This window comes from Phalangium opilio, unplaced genomic scaffold, assembly GCF_054372755.1.
Source record: "Phalangium opilio isolate 3A_F unplaced genomic scaffold, DU_Popi_V2 ptg000104l_1, whole genome shotgun sequence".
Taxonomy (NCBI): Eukaryota; Metazoa; Arthropoda; class Arachnida; order Opiliones; family Phalangiidae; genus Phalangium; species Phalangium opilio.
Genome location: NW_028324206.1, coordinates 1995808 through 2016648, shown reverse-complemented (window position 1 = coordinate 2016648; position 20841 = coordinate 1995808). Strand labels below are relative to the sequence as shown.

The window sequence follows — 20841 nt, the reverse complement described above, 5'->3', positions numbered from 1 at the left end:
AATGGCATTTCTAAGTATGCAAACGTCACACCCTTTTATCTCTTAGCTCAGTGCAATCCTCCTACCAGGCGCGCAAAGTAGTCCATACAAGAGCGCGACCAGAGGGAGGGATACACCGTCTACACCCCCTCTACCACTAGTCCGTTACTAGTCTATAGACTTAGATCGTTGTTGGATGATGTACAACCTTAGCACATTGGAAAGCACACGGACTAATGCAAAATGATTTTTGCCTTGTTTGAGAATGATAAAATAAAGGGGCTAGATAAAATTCATCCCCTCTCACCTTTAGAGAAAACGATGTATAGACATGGAGACCGGGGAGTTCTCGCTAGCGAGCATATATCATTATTATTAAATTGGGCATGAAATAGTTTTTCACCATCAGCTATCAGCTTCATTTTTTGAAGCCAGCTGTTGATGTTTTCTGGGAGAGGACGCAAAAAGAAACTTTCGAAGAATTGTCGGGAAAAGAACTTGTAGTAGCTGGAGATGGAAGGATGGACAGTTCAGGGCATTCCGCCATGTTTTGCACTTACACTTTGGCAGATACTGAATCAAAGAAAATCATAGCTATATCCAACAAAGACGTTCGTCACGCTGAAGGGAAAAGCCCGAACATGGAGCTCCTGGCTTTCAAAGGTGCTTCCAAAGAGGTTCTGGAGCTTGGCGCCCAACACAATGTCAAAGTGCTGGAAGTCGTCACAGATGCTCATTCGGCAATTTCAGCTGAGTTAAGTTAGTTTGAAGCACGACAATAACGGTTGGCGATTTTAGAATGCATGGTATATTTATGAAAAAGAATTTATTTTCGACTATTCGTAGGGAAGGAGGATTCTTGTTTGCCAGGTGTAAAACACTCGTGGGACACGTGCCATGGTGGCAAAATAATTTTAAAGAGATTGAACGAAGTAAATATGTTTCCATTTTTAAATCTCTTTTCACACCCTTTATCAAGTGAATGAAACAGAACGTGTTTCATGTAGATTGGACTGAAATCTAAAGAACATAGAGATTTATGTCACTGGTGGTGCTCCAAAAATTGTCAAGGACAGGTCTTCACTATGAATGTATTGTGCTATGATTACCTTGAATGAATCTGAAGAACAGGTGGTCAATAGAAATCCAAATATTTATAGAGTTTGTGGTTGACTTGTCTCCACCATGTTATCAACGAGCATGAGTGGCACTTGGAGATTGGCATGTTCAATCATTGCGACCATGAACCTTTAACTGAAGAGCAGCTGGAAAAACACCCCTGGTTACAAGCCAACTCTCCCACTTTCTTAAAATTAAGAAGCGAAGTTATGAGGAAGTACCTCTTGAAAAATATGGGATACTTCACAAACTTTAGGTATGCATGAGTGCATAGAGATGAACTGTACCACCATTCATCACGCGCAAATCTTGTTTGTTACAGGCACAGAGGCTTTATCGAAAGTTACCACAGTCTAATTCTAATGTATGCCCCAAAAAGAATCGCTTTTGGGTATGTCTAACTTTGTTTCCATCGTTTACCATGTTGACATAGTAATTTTTGTCTGTGATGTAGCTACTGGGGCTACCAAATAAGGATTAAATTAGCCGCCATAGACCACAACAAGCACTGTGGAAGGCCTCGGGCTTATAGACAAGATGGACATCCAAAGTAAAATTTCATTAATATACTTATTATAGCCTATGTGTTTGTGAAATAAGCATAACGGTCATAAATGTGTGGATTCCAGAGATACACGTGCCTACAGTAAACGAACAAAGGCGTGGTACATTGTACCAATATATGAGAAGAAAAAATAGTCTTATATTCCGGAATTAATGCGGATCATTTTTGAACATAGGGAAAACTTCAAGGTAAAAATAAAATCTGTTCTTTTTCAGCTACAAATTTATTATGATTTCTAGGGGTCATTGAAACAAAAAGTTCCACTGGATGCTGATCACCCGTTAAGGGTTGCCAAAACCAGAGGAATGGTAGAAGCCCCTTCAAAGGAGGAATTAAGAGAGAAACAGATATCTCGATTTTAAGTAATAAGTAATAACTAAATTTCTTGGGAAATGACCGCAAAGCGACCCCCCACCACCCTAATAACTCGTAATTCACAGGAAGGAAAATTTGCGGTCATCGTGCACTGTCAGTCCTTGAAGGGAAATGAAATCACTTTTCTAATGTCAAAAATAAACTTCAGCAGTCCACGAAATAAGAGGTTTCGACAGTTGGAATGCTGAGGAATCGACGCTTATTAGGCTTGGGATCCTAGACATAAGAGACCCAACAAAGGCTTGGGATCCTAGACATAAGAGACCCAACAAAGGCTTGGGATCCTAGACATAAGAGACCCAACAAAGGCTTGGGATCCTAGACATAAGAGACCCAACAAAGGCTTGGGATCCTAGACTTAAGAGACCCAACAAAGGCTTGGGATCCTAGACATAAGAGACCCAACAAAGGCTTGGGATCCTAGACATAAGAGACCCAACAAAGGCTTGGGATCCTAGACATAAAGACCCAACAAAGGCTTGGGATCCTAGACATAAGAGACCCAACAAAGGCTTGGGATCCTAGACATAAGACACCTGACAAATCCATAGCCGTCCCCATCACCAACGGGTACGTAAGATGGTGCCTACATGACAGAATCACTGCTATTTAGTATCAGCTCTGGCTTGATATCGATGGCCTGAGACTGACGAAACAGTTTGTTGATGGTCCTTGCAGGTCTTGATCTAGGGACCTTGTAATGGATGCTGCGAGATGGCGTCATTTGGCATTAGGGACCTTTCATCCCGCATATACCCGCTTAGTCGGTATCAGTTAGGGGCGGCATGGTTTGGGCTGACTTGGCGGTATACCGGTTTCTCCTTGGTCACTTAGATGGACAACACATCCCCATACGATAAAGGACTTTAACCGTTGAAATAAAAGAGAACCAAAGCACGTAACGTATTATTACTTATTAGACCCTAAACTTGGTCTTAATACATCAGTTCATATTTCTTCTTTTATAACCCTCATACTTTATGACATCGGAGGAGAGGTTCCTCAATATCACCACCATGAAGGGGTCGGATACCTTCCCGTGATTGGAAGCGCCTGAGGAGTTACCCACATCGGAGGTATCAGCGCGGAAGGACCTGCATACCAATGTACTGTTACCATATCTTGATGAGGAATGTACCGAATGCCCTGGAAGCGGTGTCAACGAAGGAAACATGATACGCCAGTGTCGAACGAGAAGCAAAAGTTCCTGTGCCACAAGCAACCAAGAAAGAACCCAAGTCGTATTGTATCTCAACCGATACAGGTTTGAGAAGAGACGCTGTAAAGGAGTTCTCCTCCGCGGTCTAACCCGGTTTCTCCTTTCCATAAAAACGTTTAGTGGTTAACGGTACTAGTTAGTAAGCTGTGGCATAGGGGCCAGCCACCACCCCTCTATGCAATGTAAAGGGACCCACCTGTAAACAAGACACAGGCTTAGTGTAGAAATCTCTTCATAGACAAAGCCTAGTTATTATTATTAGTCCATCAGAACATATATATCAACCAATTTTTAAATTTAAATTAAATTCAAAATTTTACTTCCTAATTTTTACCTTCTACTATTTTGTTTAATAATTATATATTTGTTATGCCTAATAGGATTATCGATTGAAACATTTTATATTTCTGTATAATTATCATATGAGAATGTGTTTTGGGAACAAGTAACGGACGCCGCCACGAGGCGTCGTTTTCCGTTTGTGACCTTTGATCCCGAATATACGCGCTTAGTTGGCCTAGTCACTTTTCATTTAGGTGCGGCATGGTTTGGGCTTAGTTGGCGGTATACGGGTGTCTCTCTTTTAGATGGAAACTAACTAGCTTTAATGTACGGATTGTAGGATTTGGTCTGTTACAGCCTTACTGGGCTCAGCAGATGGGATATTAGGCTTAATAGACACCTGCATTTTATAGACGTTGATACTGATTCTTTCTCTCCTCTTTGCTGCAGCTACAGTGAGGGTGCACAATATGCATTTGGCATCAGTGGTGGGACGTGACTCCTCCCACAATAATAATGACTATAATTAAAGGGTTCCACATTCATAAGTCGCTTGGTAGGAATGAAACGGCACTACCTAGCTTAAACTGCACAAGGTGAAGGTAGCGCCATTGTCGCGGAGCAAGATTTTTCCAGTGGAAAGTATATGAAAAGGAATTGCTGACCGACTTCAAAATATATTTCCATTGCATATTTTGAGTTTCTATTTTAGAATCAGATACCGCGGTGAACTTCTTGCAAGGTTTTACAATAATAATAATAATATTGGCTTTTTATTGGAACAATCATTAAGGTGGAGTCCTAATTTACAATGATGTCCAGAGTTAATTTAATAAATAAAAGTAATGGATAATAACTTAGATTAAAAGTATAGAGCCTGTTTACAGATAATCCCAGCCTCATTGCCTTAATTTCTGTGCCACGTGATTGCTCATGGCATCTTTAAAAAGCATTATTGATGTTATTATTTTGTGGTGATTTTCTAGTTCATTCCAACATTTTATGCCTTGAAATTTTACATTCTTGTCTCTAACGCGCGAGTTACAAGTTTCAGGGTAGAAGTTATATTTGTCTCCACGTGTTCTTATATTATTATTTCCCTTTGGGAACCAGTTTATTACATATTCTGGGAAGAGACCATTTCTCACTTTAAACATGAAAATTAACAGGTCAAAGTAGTAGTTGTAGTCCGTGGTATTTATATTTGCGACTTCCGTCGCGGAGGAGTATTTTCGAGTATTGGATATAAATGTATGTATATTTTTGAAAGTAATTGGTTTATTTGTTCACTTTGTTTATATATTGGAAACAGTAAGTTGTCCCTTTGATTACGTGTGGCAGAATTGGGCTCAAACATGTTTATTTGCTATTACAATTATGAAACTAAATTAGTCAAACGCAAAGGTGAATCTATTTCTTTTCAATGTATTGTATTTGTGGTTTATCATTATAATAAGCACACAGTAAGACCAAGTGTAAAGGCCCGTTCACAGAAGAGCTGAAAGCGGAAGCGTAAGCTTGTGGCTGAAGTTGAAAGTGGTGGAGCTTGGCGCGTGCGTTTACGCATAAGCGACAGCTTTGAGCTGCTCTCTCTGTATTTTGTTCACATAGGAGCTTAGGCTTACGTTATATAGGCGCATAGCATAAAAAAAACAATGGCGCGCGGTGTGATGACTCTTCTCCTCTTGAAAAAGAAGTTATTACTGCTAAAATTATTGAGAATGAAAAAAAAGAAACAAGTACAAAGACGCTGGTGGATTCATCCTATATGGACAAGAAGGAAATCCGAGGGATATTTTCATACTTCAGTAAGTTTACTATTATTAACTATATATTCAAGATAAGCCTTGGCGGCATTATTAGTTACAACTGAAATGAATGTAAATCGAGTTATTTCTGTTCACATTTTAGCTCAATGTTATGAGAATACATGACCACGCATACTTCAAAAACTTTACCCGAATGTCTCCAAGTCTTTTTGATGAGCTGGTCAAATTATTAAAAAATAGACTCCAGAAATTCCCATTGTCTCGAGAGCCTCTTTCACCAGCCCATAGATTGGCCATTACTCTCAGGTAAATATATTCAGGTTATTGAAGAAACCATACCATTATTACACAAGTTATGTAAAGATTTTTAGCTACTGGTGAGAGTTTGATAAGTATAGCATATGGATTTCGTATTGGGAAATCAACGGCCCATATCGTGATCAAAGAAACGTGTGACGCTTTATGGGATGTTCTGCAGCCCATTTATCTTAAAGTAAATGTAAAATAAATTACAATTTATGATTGTACTAAACCATGTTATTTTATATACAGTCTCCAACTGAAGAAACATGGAAGGACGTGGCCTACGAATTTGGACGACAATGGCAATACCCGAACTGCTGCGGGGCTGTCGATGGTAAACATGTAGTAATTCAACAGCCATCAAACAGTGGTTCTATTTACTACAACTACAAGGTATATATAATGGCGTTCTCCTTTCAAACAGTCTAACGTTATCAATTTTATAGGGTTCAAATTCCATCGTTCTCATGGCTGTGGTCGATGCGGAATATAAATTTTTGGCTGTTGACATCGGGGGTTATGGGTCCAATTCAGATGGTGGTATTTTCAAGGCATCACCAATAGGTATTGCTCTTGAAAAGAATCGCCTTAATTTACCACTACCAAAGAAACTGCCAAGAAGTAATATCACTGCGCCATATGTCTTTTTGGGGGATGAAGCTTTTCAGTTAACTGAAAACTTTTTACGGCCATACTCGTCCAAGGAACTAAATTCCAGATCACGGGTTTTTAATTATCGTCTAAGCAGAGCCAGGTATAATATTAATGTTTCACATTTACCATCGGTTATCTAGTATCAAATTTACTTATAGCTGGTTAAAACATTTATTTATTTGAAGGCGTTGTAGCGAGAATGCTTTTGGGATTTTGGGAGCAAGATGGAGAGTATTCCACAAGTCGATAACGCTTTCACCTGAGAATGTTGATCGCGTAATAAAAGCTACGGTAGTGTTGCACAACTTTCTACTTTGCAAAGAAAAGCATTTGAAAAAATCGCAGAAAGTATACTGCCCCCTTGGATATGCGGATTTTACCGATAGCCTGGGAGGTTATCGTTATGGCAGGTGGAATGATGAGCCAGAAAATGCATTCATTTCTCTTCATGGAACGATGGCTAGGAATTCCACCGAAAGAGCCAAAAATTGTAGAACAATATACACGGACTACTTCTGGTCTGAGGAAGGTGCAGTCCCTTGGCAATGGGATATGCCTGGGGTTAATCGCTAGTAACTTTCACGTCTCGCATGTTACCAAATTGTATTTTGACAACTTAATAAATGTTCTACTTTGATTCACGGAAAAAGTCTTTTATTATACAGCCCAATTTCATACATTCCATATCGTTTCAATTCTTATTACGCAAATAACCACGCACAACCCCCATTAGTTCCATTTCACAATCTAGCTGCGAATCTTCTGGTACTTGACTTAATAAGTCAGCCAAGTACTTGCAAAACCTTTGGGAACGAGTTTCTGTATTTTGCTGGCAGTCATGGGAAATGGAAGCTGCGATGAGGCTAGAGTAATTGTATATTTTCATTAATACAAGAGCTGTGAATATAATATAGACAATCTATTTGTAGTTACTGGTCAATTTTTGATATTTCCTCCCGGATTTCCTGGCGTGTTTCATCCCCTCTGTCTTTATGGTGATCCACCTGTTTACGCTTTTTTGATGCGGAATTTGATGTCGAAGCCCTTGTCACCGATGCACTCGAGGCAGTTCCTGAATTTGATGTCGAAGCCCTTGTCACCGATGCACTCGAGGCAGTACCTGAATTTGATGTCGAATCCCTTGTCACCGATGCACTCGAGGCAGTAGCGATATTTGCTTCAGGCAGAATTTGTTGAGGCAGAGGTGATTCTCGAGAAATAAAATCATCTGGAGAAGGAATATCATCTTCAACCTGGTCCACCGAGTTATCTATTATCTCGTCTGGCATACTACCACTAGCCATAGCACTTAATATCTACATGTCAGATGATTATACTATTCTTATTTATTTCCATCAGATATTTATACTATTTTATAACTTTTTTACTTGATCAGCAGTTTCGCCATTGTCTTCATCATTAAGATTGAGATTGCATGTTGTCCTAATTTAAATTTTACTTACTTTCTCGCCAACATTTTTACATTTCAATGGTAGTAATTTTAAAAAAATACTCACTCGCGACGACTCACAGTGTCTTTTAAAAACATTAGTTGCTTAAAATAGGGCCATTTCACTAATTTTATATCTTCTTCCTCCACATATTCCAGCCCAGATTTTTTCTTGCTTACCGCATGGAAATTTGTTCTAAATTGATCCTTTAAATACTTCCACATGTTTTTAACATCTTTGACTATAAAAACCGTTAATAACAATGCAACACAACTAATTATCAAGTAGCTCTTTAACTTACTGGACATCTTCATAGATTTAGCCAGTTCTTCCCATTTTACGCCTTGTAATTGTCTATCCCTAAAGTCCGGACTGGATTTGTTCCAGATTTCAGGATAGTTTATCATCAAATTAATTATTTCTTCCTTCCTTTCACTGTCCTTTTGCCGCAATTGAGCTTTTATATATTTCTCCTGCTCTTTTTTCTCTTTCAGTGACATTTTTAACTCAAAATTAAACGCTATTAATCGGATAAAAAAACGTCCAAAACAGACCTAAACGGGAAAGCGACCCTAACTATTGCGCAACTACGGAATGTTTCCGGCTACCTTCGAAACGCATCACCTCATTGGCTAATCAAAGTCACGTGTGGTTTTGCGAGAGCTCAACTTGCGCGAGAGAATCTGCCGCGGCAGATCACCCGCTTATCGCGAAAATCAGCTTCAACTCTCAGAAAAAGCTGGTACAAATCCGCTCTCGCGCCTTTGTGAACGGTCGCGCTTGTCAAAAAAACAAGTTTCAGCTTCATCTATACACCTTCAGCTTCCGCTTTCAGCTCTTCTGTGAACGGGCCTTAAGTCACTGAACTAAATTAAATACTTACTAAAATAGGACGAATGCATTTCAATATCGTGGCTATGTAGGATCACATCCGCAAACCAAAATTTTGGAATAAAAAGAGTATAAAACATGCGTTCAATATAAAACTATTTTATTTTTTTCCCGAGTGACCGAACATTCTCAAATATAATAAGTAAATCTTACACCTTCATTTCAGTTTAGACCATCTAAATAATCAAAAACAAACCACCCTTTCACAGCATGAAGTTAGAATAATAAACAGCCCGCGCCTTCAAACCGTCGTCTGCTCTAAGTCTAATTTGTTAAATGGCAACTTATGTCCAGCACTGGTAGAAAAAAAAAGGTCTGATCATAAACCAACCTTAAAAATTAAAGGTGGCAGCACATTCTTGGATTTTTTTGAAGCTGTGCGGACAAGTACAACTCTAGGGGCGAATCGTGATCAGATTTCCGCTTTAATGTGGTCGGTAAAAGAGATCTTTTTACCGACCCAAGAGATGTGGTCGGTATTAGATATTTTTACCGACCCTTTCTTGGAGAGCTATGTGGCTGGTAAAAGAGATCCATTTACCGAAGATAGCTTTAGAACATGATGATTATTTTACTGAATTCACGTTATTACAAAATATATTTATTAAAGTCCTCTTTGATTTGACAAATGGTTCGCAAATACAACAATTATTTATCAAGTTCTCAGTTAAAGAATGCGTCTTAGTAACATTTTATTTACTTTTGCTCTCTCACATTTTGTTATTCACTTTTAAAATGTCACATTTGGTTTCATAATAGCTGTTTACTTATCAGCCTTTAATGTCGACAGTAAAAAGTTCATTTAGAACAAATTAAGATTAGAAGCAGAAAAAAAAGAGTTAACTTCACGCTCAAATTTTTTCTTCAATTATCAATATTAATTGTTTTAACCTATTGATTAAAATACTTATTTTGGGCGTGAAATTCCATTAAAACCAATTAAGCTCAAAAACGGTTTCAGTTATTAAAGAACATGCAGTTCTAGTTCAACTACTTAAATATGAGATCAAATAAAATGAATGAGACTTGGCACTTTTGTCTATACATCTTCTATTCATTCGATCTCATCTGTTGACTGTTGACTATTTTTGATGTTGCCATTCACTCCTACCTCCTTTGCGATCCTTCGAGTGCTTTATCCAGGCTTTCGTGACAGTTTCAATATCATATTCCCGCGTGTTATTGAGTTTTGTGGTATTGCGCACTGCATCTGATATAAAATTCAGCTATTAGAATTTTAATTCAGATATTTAATTTAGTAGTGATAGCTACCTAGATATGCAGAGATCCAAGATGGCCGCCACCCCAAGATGGCCGCCACTACCCAACTCAAACCAAACTTCCCAGACAAGTCCGGACTGGCCCGAGCTCGGGCGTGTTATTTTTCAACCCTAGATTGATGAACTGCCAACCCTAGATTGTGTTATTTTATGGAGAAATCTTACCTGATATTCCCTACCTTCCACCGTGCTATGGGTATTCCTGCCTTCCACTATGCTATGCCCCCGAACAAGTCTAAACCAACCCAGACATGTGTTATTTTGCCAGATTTCTGTTTGAATTTCCCACCATAGAACCTTTAAATATGTCTGAGAAACAAAGACAAATATACAAATAAAGATTTTATTGTTCTTATCTCTAGTGTAAAAGCATCTTGTTCAAAGTGACATTTCGATTTTCAAAACTTGATATTTTAGTCGAAATCTTAACTGAAAGCCGCTCTTTAAATCGTAATTAGCGCCACTAGCTTTCTTCATGCATTCTGATGGCTGACGTCAAGTGGCGTAAGATAAACGATGCCGGATGAATTTTGATGAAAGACAAGCAGGGTAATCGAGGATTGTTAGAGAAAGATATTTTAAGTAAAGTCCTCCATTGGTTCTCGAAGATCATGGGCCGAGGCTTGGTGGTTTTTTCGTTACTTCTTGTGTCCAAATTGTATCAAGCGTTTAGAGGGTTAAGTTGATGTCGTGAAATTGTTAAGTTTGAGACGGACATCGAGAGACCCACTGAAGAGAACGGGTTCCATTTGGTGCAAGGTACGCAGAACTTCCCCACTCTTCATTGCGGTAGTCAGTTGTATGGACGCATATGACACCGCAATGAAGGTCGATTCTTGGCTATCAATTGGATCAGGGCTACATTCTTTTTCCAAACTATAATCGATAATGTTTTATTTAATTATGAAAAACTAAATTTTTGTTATAAATGATTCCGAAAATCTTACTTGATAGCCAACTTAGAACCCGACAAGTCGGGTTCTAATGAATCGAATTTGGTCTCTTTTCAGGCTATTCCTGAAAAGAGACGGATGGAAAAATCGAATTTGGTCTCTTTTCAGGCTATTCCTGAAAAGAGACGGATGGAAAAATCGAATTTGGTCTCTTTTCACAGAGCAAAAGCTGTGTGAATCCACGATCGGCGGGTAAAGTCATCTTAGTAGAGATGGTACTGCACACGGTTAAACAGGAGAGCGTAGCCAGGTAACTGGTAACTCTCTCTTTAAAACACGACTCTTATATACTAGAATATCACGTAGATGTTTCAAGGATGACGACTTAAAACTTTCCTTGTTTTGAGGAAAATATTTTATTGGAAGCGGTTAGGGTTTAATTAACTATTTACGTAGATTTTTCAAGGGTAACGACTTTAAAAGTTTAAGAATTTTTAAAGTTTTTGATGAAGATAAACGGCCTGTTGTTTAAGATCGTCCATAGCTCAGTGGATAAAGGCAGGGTTTACTAATGTGATACCCCAAAGGTGGCGAGTTCAAATCCCGGCCAGTCTACCGAGCTATGGACGATCTTTTTATGTATAAAATAAGGTTTGTTTAAGAAGTTGGGGTTAGTTGATAAACAGGCGTTAGTCATGAATGACGACGTCTTTTTAACTCTAGCGTCTAATACGTGTCTCGATATATATCCAAACAATACCCAATCAAGTTTTAAAAATTATTTGCATCAACCTTTGAACTTGACTAGTGATTATGAAGTTGGGTTGGCAGAAATCATATTTCCAAATCATTGGGTGAATATAAGCGAAGAGTTTAACAAGTTTGAAATTCAGGTCGTAAGTGACCCAAACCGTGACAACTATGCAGCTGTTAGAGAGCCTGTTGAATATCAAAAATTATAGATACCTGTCAATCGTTATACCAAGACCAAAGAGTACGAACTGCCCCAAAATTTTGTCGAGCTGTTAAATGATGATGTAAACAGTCATCCGTATTTAAAAGGCAAATTATCTTTTAAATTAGTGAATAAATATAAAGACGGGGCCCTGGGAAAACAGTTAGATACAAACTTTCCCGTTTACCTGCAAGTTTTAGGAGAGGAAAACATACGGTTCAAAATACCAGCTGATTCCCCCTTGGCCACGCTATTTGAATTTAAAGAGAATAATTACGAAGATGTTCCATATATATCCAAATATCCTGTATCAAAGCATGCTAAAAATATAAGTTTAAATTACACTAATAATTACGTGGAAATCGAAATTGATAATGTTGGAGATAGTTTTAAAAAAAAATTTGATTACAAGTACATTCCTAAGGCAGGCATTAAACGTAAAACAAGCCACGAAGTTCCGCCGATAAGAAAAAAGCCCCAGCCGGAATATAAACCTGTACCGCCATCTATACCTATTTTACCGCGAACTACGCCTTTTCTTCTGATACCTATTGCTACGACTGAACCCGTAGTATTTGTACAACCACGGCCATCCAAAATAACCCCTCCCCCACCACCACCACCCAAAATAACTATTCCAAAACAAACCTCTCCAAAGCCTTATTATCCAACATATTCAGGGCCTGACCCCTCTAAAACGCCAGCTTCAGGTAAACAGTTACCTCCAACTTCGACTAAACCAATACCTCCAAGTTCAAATAAACCGATGCCGCCAACTTCGACTAAACCAATCCCCACTACGACAGCTAAGCCAACAACAACAACAACACCAGCTAAGCCGAGCCCCACTACAACAGCTAAACCCACTACAACAACAACAACAACAGATAAGCCCATCCCAACTACAACATCTAAACCCACCTCCACTACAACAACAACAACAACAGCTAAGCCCGCCTCCACTACAACAACAACAACAGCGGCTAAGCCCACCCCCACTGCAACATCAGCAGCGGAGCCCCCCTCCACTACCCCAACTAAGCTAACTACTCCAGAACCCCCTGAGATTCCTGCTCCCGAGTCATCAAAGCCGGAGCCAGATCCCCTGAAACTTCCGGACCCCTCCAAAATTCCAGCTCCGGACCCATATAAGCCTGATCTATCAAAACAAGAGGCCCCGAAACCCTCTACCTTCGAACCACTGACGCCGACCCCCTCGCCAACGGAGGTTGAAGAAATATATATATTTCCAGACCCCTCAAAACCTGACTTACCGAAACCCGACTTACCGAACCCCGACCTATCGAAACCCGACCTATCCAAGCCTGATCTCTCAAAATCTCCAGACTCTACAACATCCTCTACTTTTGAGCTACCCGTATTACCGACCCCCTCCCCACCATCGGTTGATGAAAAACCCTTGTTTCCGCAGCCGGTTGATCCGCCAAAGAAAAAACCCGAGCCAATTATCTCTGAAAAGCCTAAGCAAATTAACCCCGAAGATTATGATAACTATAAAATATTGTTCTTACCTCAAACTTTTAAAGCCAGTAAAACGCCAGAGAAAAACGCCGAAGGGCTTTATCGAGCCGTAGCCAACACTTTAGAAAAAATAGTAATAAATAAAATTCAATTCACATATCACGTAGTAGATAATTGGGGCTATGCTATCGTGTATAATTTCAAAACACCGGAATGGGTGGAAATTAAATTTTCTCCCAATTAGCTAAATTGCTAAACCTCGACCCCGATAAATATTATACCGGAAAGCAGCAATGCGGTCCCTTAAGCCTCACGATACAAGAATATACCATAAATGAAAACAATGCCTATCTAGAATATCGAGTCAATAGAACCATTAAGCATTATACCGCCGGGGAGGAGCCATGGATTTATTTATTGTTCTCGGTGTCAGGCGAGTTTAAAGCGAAACAATCTTTGGAGGATGATTTTAAAATTTATTATGAAATCGCCGAAGAGCTCAAAATAAGCTCGAACAACCACGATCCTTTAAGATTGCACAATGCTGAATTTAGCGTTATTAAACAAGGAGCGGAGCATTATTTTAGAGTCCATTGTCCGGCAAAAATTGAAATGAAATTTTCGCCGGATTTGCAGGATATATTAAATTTAGAAAATGAATACGTTGGGGGGACGTTTCTATCCAAGAGGCCTCTAGAGCGTAATTTTACGCATTTTAAAACTACTAACAGTACAGGCGTGTCATATCGCGTCCACTTTTCATTAATGTATCTTTTTACAAAGACGGAGACAACGAAAATCAAAATACCGGCGCGTGAATATACCTGTGATCTTACCCCGACCGGTGCGGTAATCCCCTTTTCGCTACATTTGAAAGTGATTAACAAATTATTAGAAGTTCAGCAATTTATGACTCGCCGTCATTTTAAAATCTTTATTCTCAAAACGGTGCCAGAAAATAGATACTACACGCGTCTCGAAATAGAGCGAGGTGTTCGCGTATCGGTAGCTGGACCGATGGCCAAGTTATTTAACATTCCCGAAGAGGGAGAAGTTTTGCAACATAGCCACTCGGGTGTAGCGTTGGTTAACCCCCGATTGAGATCAATGACACTGACAGAGGCTAATAATTTTTGGACTAGCGAATACGATGTTGATAGATTTCCAGAAGATCCAAATATGGCTGACCAGCCGTCCCTACCCGGATATCAACAAGATAACCTTCAAGGCAAACGAGTTGACAATTACGCGTGCGAGATTCCTCCCGGGGTTTATTATCATATTAGCGATGTTTTAAGTGCTATGAGCGAAGCCATGTCCCCGGCGCATAGGAAAAGTCTAAAATTTTGGCAGAATGTAGACGGAACCGTGACGGTTTCAAAATTAAACGATACGGTCTCAATTTTGTTTCCCAAAACAACACCCGGAAGAGGGCTCGGGAGGCTGTTAGGCTTTAGTGCCAATCAATTAGATCGGTATCTTAATAACGAGACTTCGGAGTACCCCGCTGATATCATGAGAGGCGTCGATGCCATGTTTGTTTATACCAATATTATCCGTCAACAAGTGGTGGGTGGTGGTCAAGCCCCTCTGCTACGTTTCATAAAAATGCCGGCATTTTCGCTGCTAGACGAAGAGAACCAGGAAATATTTAATAATATCGACTTTTATCCAATTTCAACCAGCGATATACAAGAAATTGAAATTGAATTGAAATCCGATTACGGGGAAAATATCCCGTTTAATTTGGGCAAAGTGTATATTAAACTGTTTTTTAGGCGTCGACGTCAATAGAACAGGAGCAATGGTGCCTAATAGATACACTCTGTATTTCCAAAGAGGATCGTCCCTTCCGGCTTTACACGCAAACGTTTTCCAATCGGGGGGTCGTTTTAGTGTTGGCGGCATCTTTAATTCTTTATTGCGCAAAATTACACCCTTTATTAGGCCGGCCATTAATACTTTAGCGTCCGAAGCTGTTGGGTTAACGAGTAGAGTAATTAGCGATGCACAAAACCCCGGAATATCACCTCGAGAATCGATTAAACGAAATGTCAAACAATCTATAAATTCCCTACTACATAAAGGCGTGGACCGGTTCGTCAACACTCAGAGCGGGACGGGCCGAAAACGAAAGAGGACTGCTAAAACAAGCCGGAGCAAACGTGTTAAGCGACGCACTAAACGCGATTTTCTAGACTAAACATGTCGACCTACGAAAGTGTTCTATCCGATTTTGAAGTATTTGAAAAGCCAGTGGTGAATAATAATATTGTGGGGACTAAAACGACTGCTCATTATCCAATTGCCCCACTAACTAATGCTAAATATGTAGAATTTATCATTCCTCCCTCTAACAATTATCATGATTTGACTAAAACTCTTTTGAGATTAAAATTTCGCGTTTTACACGAGGACGGCACGGCCGTTCCAGATGCGGAAAAGAAAGTCTCGGTAACAAATTTAATAATTGCCTCGCTATTTTGTCAAGTAGAATTATTTCTTAATGGCGTCGCTGTCCAACAACCTAATAATATGTACCCATATATGGCCTATTTTAAAATACTTTTAAATTATGGACAAACGGCGGCCAATTCCTGGTTAACTTCTATGTTATATTATTTGGATACCATTATCGATCCGGCGACGGCTTTAGATGACGCCAATATTAACAAAGAAGATAATGGTATTGGTCGTCGCGCTAAACGCGTGGCAAAATCAAAGACGTGCGATGTAATTGGCGAATTATTTCTGGATATGTTCAAAACGCCCAAATTCTTACTAGATAATATCGAGGTGCGAATTAGACTTCATCGAAGCTCCACGGATTTCGGTATTATTCACAATGAAACGGGCAAAAAGTATAAGATTGATTTAACGGAATGCACCTTGTTTACGCGCGAAATTGAGGCTAATCCCGAACTGCAACTAGCTCACGCTCAGATGTTAAACTCGGGAATAAACGCTCGCTACGAAGTAAACTCTATTGTTATGAAAATTTCTTAATAACCACCGGAACGCAAGATTTTATTAGGGACAGCCTGTTTACGGGGCAATTACCCTCGCGAACTGTCGTGGCTTTCGTTACTAATAAAAAATTTGAAGGGGAAGCAACTTCTAACCCCCTGGATCTCCAACACTTCAAACTCGATTTCATGCAATTCTCTTTAAATTCTCAAAATTATCCTGATATTCCCTTTACGCCTAATTTTGACGACGATCAATACGTTAGATGTTACAATTCTTTATTCGAGGGTCTCGAGATATTAGGTCTTGACCGGGGAAATATAATTTCTTACGATTTATATAAGAAGGGCTTTTTTGTCGTTGTTTTTGATTTGAGTAGAGAACATCTCGCTTCGTTAGGTTTAAATTCCATGCCCCAGACTGGTAGCTTGCGGTTATCGTTAAGATTTAGCTCTCCGCTAACCGAAAACGTCACGTGTATTGTCATGGCCGAATTTCCAAACAACCAATTAATAATATCTAAAAACAGAGAAATTATTTATAATCACCCCAACGTATAAAAGACTAAAACTTTATAAATACAATATCAGTCGCGAGCCAATATGCACCAAGTACACACCGTCACGCCAAAGCTCGACATTTGCGTCATTGAGTCAATTGAACCTAAAATATTAATTCAAAGATCGGATACGCGTACAAAAACTATATTAAAACCTAACGCCTGGTACGCTTTGTTTCGGTTTCAAAATGAACTCACGTCCTTTTTTGACGGAAAAATACCTCGCTATCATATTTGGTTGCCCGTCAAAGAGCGCCTCAAGCTGGAATGCTTCGTCAACTCGAAAGATGAACGTATAATCGATCTTCGATACTATGAACGAGGCAGCGGCAGTCGTTATTTCCTGAACTTTAGCACCAGCGAAGGATTCAGCCTGAACAAAACAGGATGGCAGACATTGATTGATTTAAAGCCGCTGATTGACGAGGATCTCAAAGCTAAAGGGATAGCTGTCTGTCGCATGCGCGAATTAATTTTAAACGAGCTCACTACCACTTTGTTTGACGTCACTTCCATATGCGCCAACGTCGAGTGTCGAAAACAAATATGCCACTCTCAAAGCTGCTCGGAATTTGACACAAATTTCAGCGATCGAGTCGAACGTAATTTGCACGAAGCGCTGCCTCAATTGGATCGTGAGAAAATTTTGCATCAATTTGAGACTGAACACGGATGGATCGAGGATCAAGAGGATATTTACGCTTATTTTGTCAACAGTTTTGCCGATTTAAAGAATGCCTTGATTTATGGCTATTAAAATAAATGTACTGATATAGCGTATTTGTTTAACTGATATTGTTTTTACAAAATACCTTTGTGTGTATTAAATAAAGTTGTTTATTGGGAAACCATTTAGTCGTTATTTATACTTGTTAAGACATGGACGCTAAAATTAGAAAAATTTATTACGACGTGGCTAATCCGGCCACCTATGGGTCGCTAGCGAGATTACAAAAGGCCTTACCGCACGTGCCAAAAGCAAAATTAGTCGCCTTTCTCGAGAAACAACCGGCCTACACGAAACACCGATTTCGACGTTTCCGATTCAAAACCAACCAGGTGTACGCCTCGACTATCGATGACGTTTTTCAAGCTGATTTGTTGGATCTACCGAAATTAAAACGTTTTAATAAAAATATTCGCTATGTTTTGTGCGTCATTGACGTCTTAAGCCGCTACGGATGGACAATACCTCTTAGAAACAAAACATCTGGCGAGGTTATCGAAGCTTTTAAAAAAATATTTCGAGAGAGGATTCCGTTGAAAATATACGCTGACTTTGGTGGGGAATTCAGTTCGCGCAACTTTGCTTCCTTTTTGAAACGTCACACTGTGCAAATACATTTTGCCCGAAGTCAGCATAAAGCCAGTTTAGCCGAGCGTTTTATAAGAACAATTAAGGAGCAGATTGCCCGGGTTATAACGGCCACGGGAAATAAAAATTACGTTAAATATTTACCTTTAATAACTCGAGCTTATAATGAACGGGTTCATTCAACTACCGGCATAGCGCCGGCTAATGTTAATATAGATAACGAATCAATTATTTGGAATAAATTGTACGGTAAATCTAACGGAATTAATCGATACGCACCAAGATTTAAAATTGGCGATCACGTGCGTTTGTCCATAGCCAGTCGGGTTTTTAGAAAAATTAGCTCTGGTGGGACTTTTACTGACGAAATATTTCGCGTTGTTGACGTTATACCAAGGTATCCACCCGTGTATCGAGTAGCAGATTTGAAGGGAGAAGAAATTCTGGGCGTCTTCTACGCCACCGAATTGCAAAAAATCTCGTTACCTGAGACGGGCCTCGTCAAGACTAAATTATGAACACTTCGCAAATAAGCGCTCTTTTAACTTGCGACAAAAGGACGCGACCCTATTACCTGGGTTGCTTCCCGGTAGATAGGCTACCAGACCGACCGAAACAATCTAAATTTTGCTTCATATTTAACAATGAACCATCTGACCAGGCTGGACAGCATTGGATTGCGTGTTATTGCAGCAATAACACGGTGGAAATGTTCTGCACATATGGAAATTCGCCACGATTCTATAGGGTTAATTTAAAACGATACGGGAAAAGATTTGTTTACAACAATCATCAAATTCAACACCCTTTTTTTCAACTGTGCGGCATCCACTGTTGGCTGTACCTAACACTAAGGGCCGATGGAATCTCAAGGAAGACGATATTAGATGCCATCTATGATCAGAATCTTAAACTTAACGATTATGTCGCTTTATTATATTTATCTTTACATTTAAAAAAACATGTACACAGATATTGTTCGCAATAAAACAATTTTTATTTTGTCTAAATATTACATTTAATTAATATCGCGCCATTTATTGTGCCTCTTTCTCCTCTCGTTAGATGGAACCAACGGTCCTAAGTTTTGAAGTTCATCTTTTTTCTTCCGAGGCTTTTTTTGTTTTTTTTTCTTTTGCTTGGCAGAGGCGCTTTCAAACAGGTTTTCCAGGTCCGTTAAACTTTCCGCGTTGTCTTCTGGTATATTTTCCTGTTCATCGACGACTTCTTCTTGAAAATTGCCGTCGTCATTGCGATTTGCATATCCGACAGCGCCTTCTTCTTCTTCTACCTCTCTTTTTGGCGTGAAAAATGTTTTTTGCAAACTTTTTGCCAAAATTTCAGCTTGACGCTTAACCATATCGCCAACATAGGTTGGCCCAAATTGCTGGTAAAGTTCATCAGGTGTAGGGGTTCCGGCTTCGCTTTTTAAAACTCTCTCCCGAGGCTTAATTTTATAGCGTGGCGGCGTGGTAAAAGCGCTACCTGAGGAGCTTAAGGAGGGAGATGACGTGGCAGAACTTGGCCATGAAGATTGTTTTTTTCGAGGCGGCATTTTAGGGGTGACCGGTAATGGCGGCGTGACGACATTTCCCATTGTAGGACTGACGACCTCAAATTTAGGTAAAGGAATTTGTTTCTCGATACTTAAATATTTCTTAAAAGCGTCTAAATATTTATATAATTTATCGTAAGCATTCAATGGCGATTTTAAAATATCATCAATCTCTCGGTCCAAGGCCGAGTGTTCTTGGGCAGCTGTTGAAGTTACGGCGCTAGCCGGTACAAGTACCATTTGTTTCATAGTTTACCAGCTATTGCTTGGACAATTGAAGGCAAAATTGCTGCAAGTAGCGTCGTAAGAAAACCACCTGATTGCTGCAACAACAGCTTTTTTTTGCTTTTCTGCGACAAGGTACTTGATCCGAGTTGTCTAATAATTTTCTTGTACTTTGCTAAGCTTTTCTTACGGTCTTTACTTAAAAAAATTCCCCCGCCCTTTAAATTCTTACAAATTGTTTGAATGCTTTTTAATTGAGGCGTGCTACTATTGTTTAAGAGGGTTCGCCGTTGTTTACAGCTAGTTTGACGCAAACTTTGTAAATAAGGGACAAATTTGGCAAACTTTGTCGAGGGACAGGCTACGACGAGTCGGGAGCGTTTTCCTGATCGATGTTTAACGTGCGGGGCCATTATTCAAATGACAATTAAATTTAATCGACATAGACATACATAGGCGATTCGTGAGGTAGAACACGCGACCTTAATCGTAAATTTTCCGGAGTTTCTTGTTTTAAATCAATTAACAAATAACTATAGGGTTCTTTAGTGGCTAGCCTGTACGCATCCGTAATACGTCTCGGGTTATCTGGACTTATTTGTTGCGCTAAATATCTAATAGAGGCAACATCTCGAGGATTTTTCATTATTATAAAATAGGATGAGTTTTGAGAAATTATCCGCGATTGGCTACCCTTGGGAAACAGTTGTTGAGTAATAATAATGACCGTATACCCTAAATGATGCGACGTCACGCACACTAAATCGGCAATATGAGCTTGCTTAAATAATTGGCTAGCTAAGTCGTCTAGTATCAAGTAGGAATCGCGATTCATTTCCCAAAAGTCTGGATCAGCCGTTGGCAAGCCTTGAATAAATTGAATTCCCGGAATCAATTGTTTCAATTTTTCGTAGTTTGGCTGCCAGGCCGCGTAGCAATAAATAACCTTTTTATGCGGTGGGTCAAACATAAGCTGATGATTTTGCAATAAGTTACTTAAAAG

General features: G+C 39.5%; 2 protein-coding genes across 2 annotated transcripts; one reads left to right on the top strand and one right to left on the bottom strand.

Moving 5' to 3' along the window:
* Positions 1-7113: 7113 nt before the first annotated feature.
* LOC149630062 (uncharacterized) lies at positions 7114-8337 on the bottom strand. Its single transcript, XM_089851366.1, has 6 exons — positions 8325-8337; positions 8018-8236; positions 7783-7957; positions 7654-7708; positions 7386-7581; positions 7114-7337 (listed from the first exon to the last, which is right to left on the bottom strand). The coding sequence occupies exons 1-6, from the start codon at positions 8335-8337 to the stop codon at positions 7195-7197; spliced, it is 801 nt and encodes a 266-aa protein (XP_089707492.1). The 3' UTR covers positions 7114-7194.
* A 2715-nt stretch (positions 8338-11052) lies between these two features.
* LOC149630061 (uncharacterized) lies at positions 11053-18576 on the top strand. The gene is made up of 2 exons (XM_089851365.1): positions 11053-11090; positions 18039-18576. Exons 1-2 carry the CDS (start codon positions 11053-11055, stop codon positions 18574-18576), a joined length of 576 nt encoding a protein of 191 aa, XP_089707491.1.
* The last annotated feature ends 2265 nt before the right edge of the window (positions 18577-20841 follow it).

Bases quoted from the DNA above. Each gene is read 5' to 3' on its own strand.
- LOC149630062 (XM_089851366.1), bottom strand. The intron at 7,958-8,017 runs GTAAGTTAAAGA...CGGTTTTTATAG, and splicing joins TAAATCTATGAAGATGTCCA to TCAAAGATGTTAAAAACATG. The intron at 7,338-7,385 runs GTACTGCCTCGA...CATCAAATTCAG, and splicing joins GGATTCGACATCAAATTCAG to GAACTGCCTCGAGTGCATCG.
- LOC149630061 (XM_089851365.1), top strand. From the start codon at position 11,053: ATGGTACTGCACACGGTTAAACAGGAGAGCGTAGCCAG. The intron at 11,091-18,038 runs GTAACTGGTAAC...TGGGGAATTCAG, and splicing joins AAACAGGAGAGCGTAGCCAG to TTCGCGCAACTTTGCTTCCT.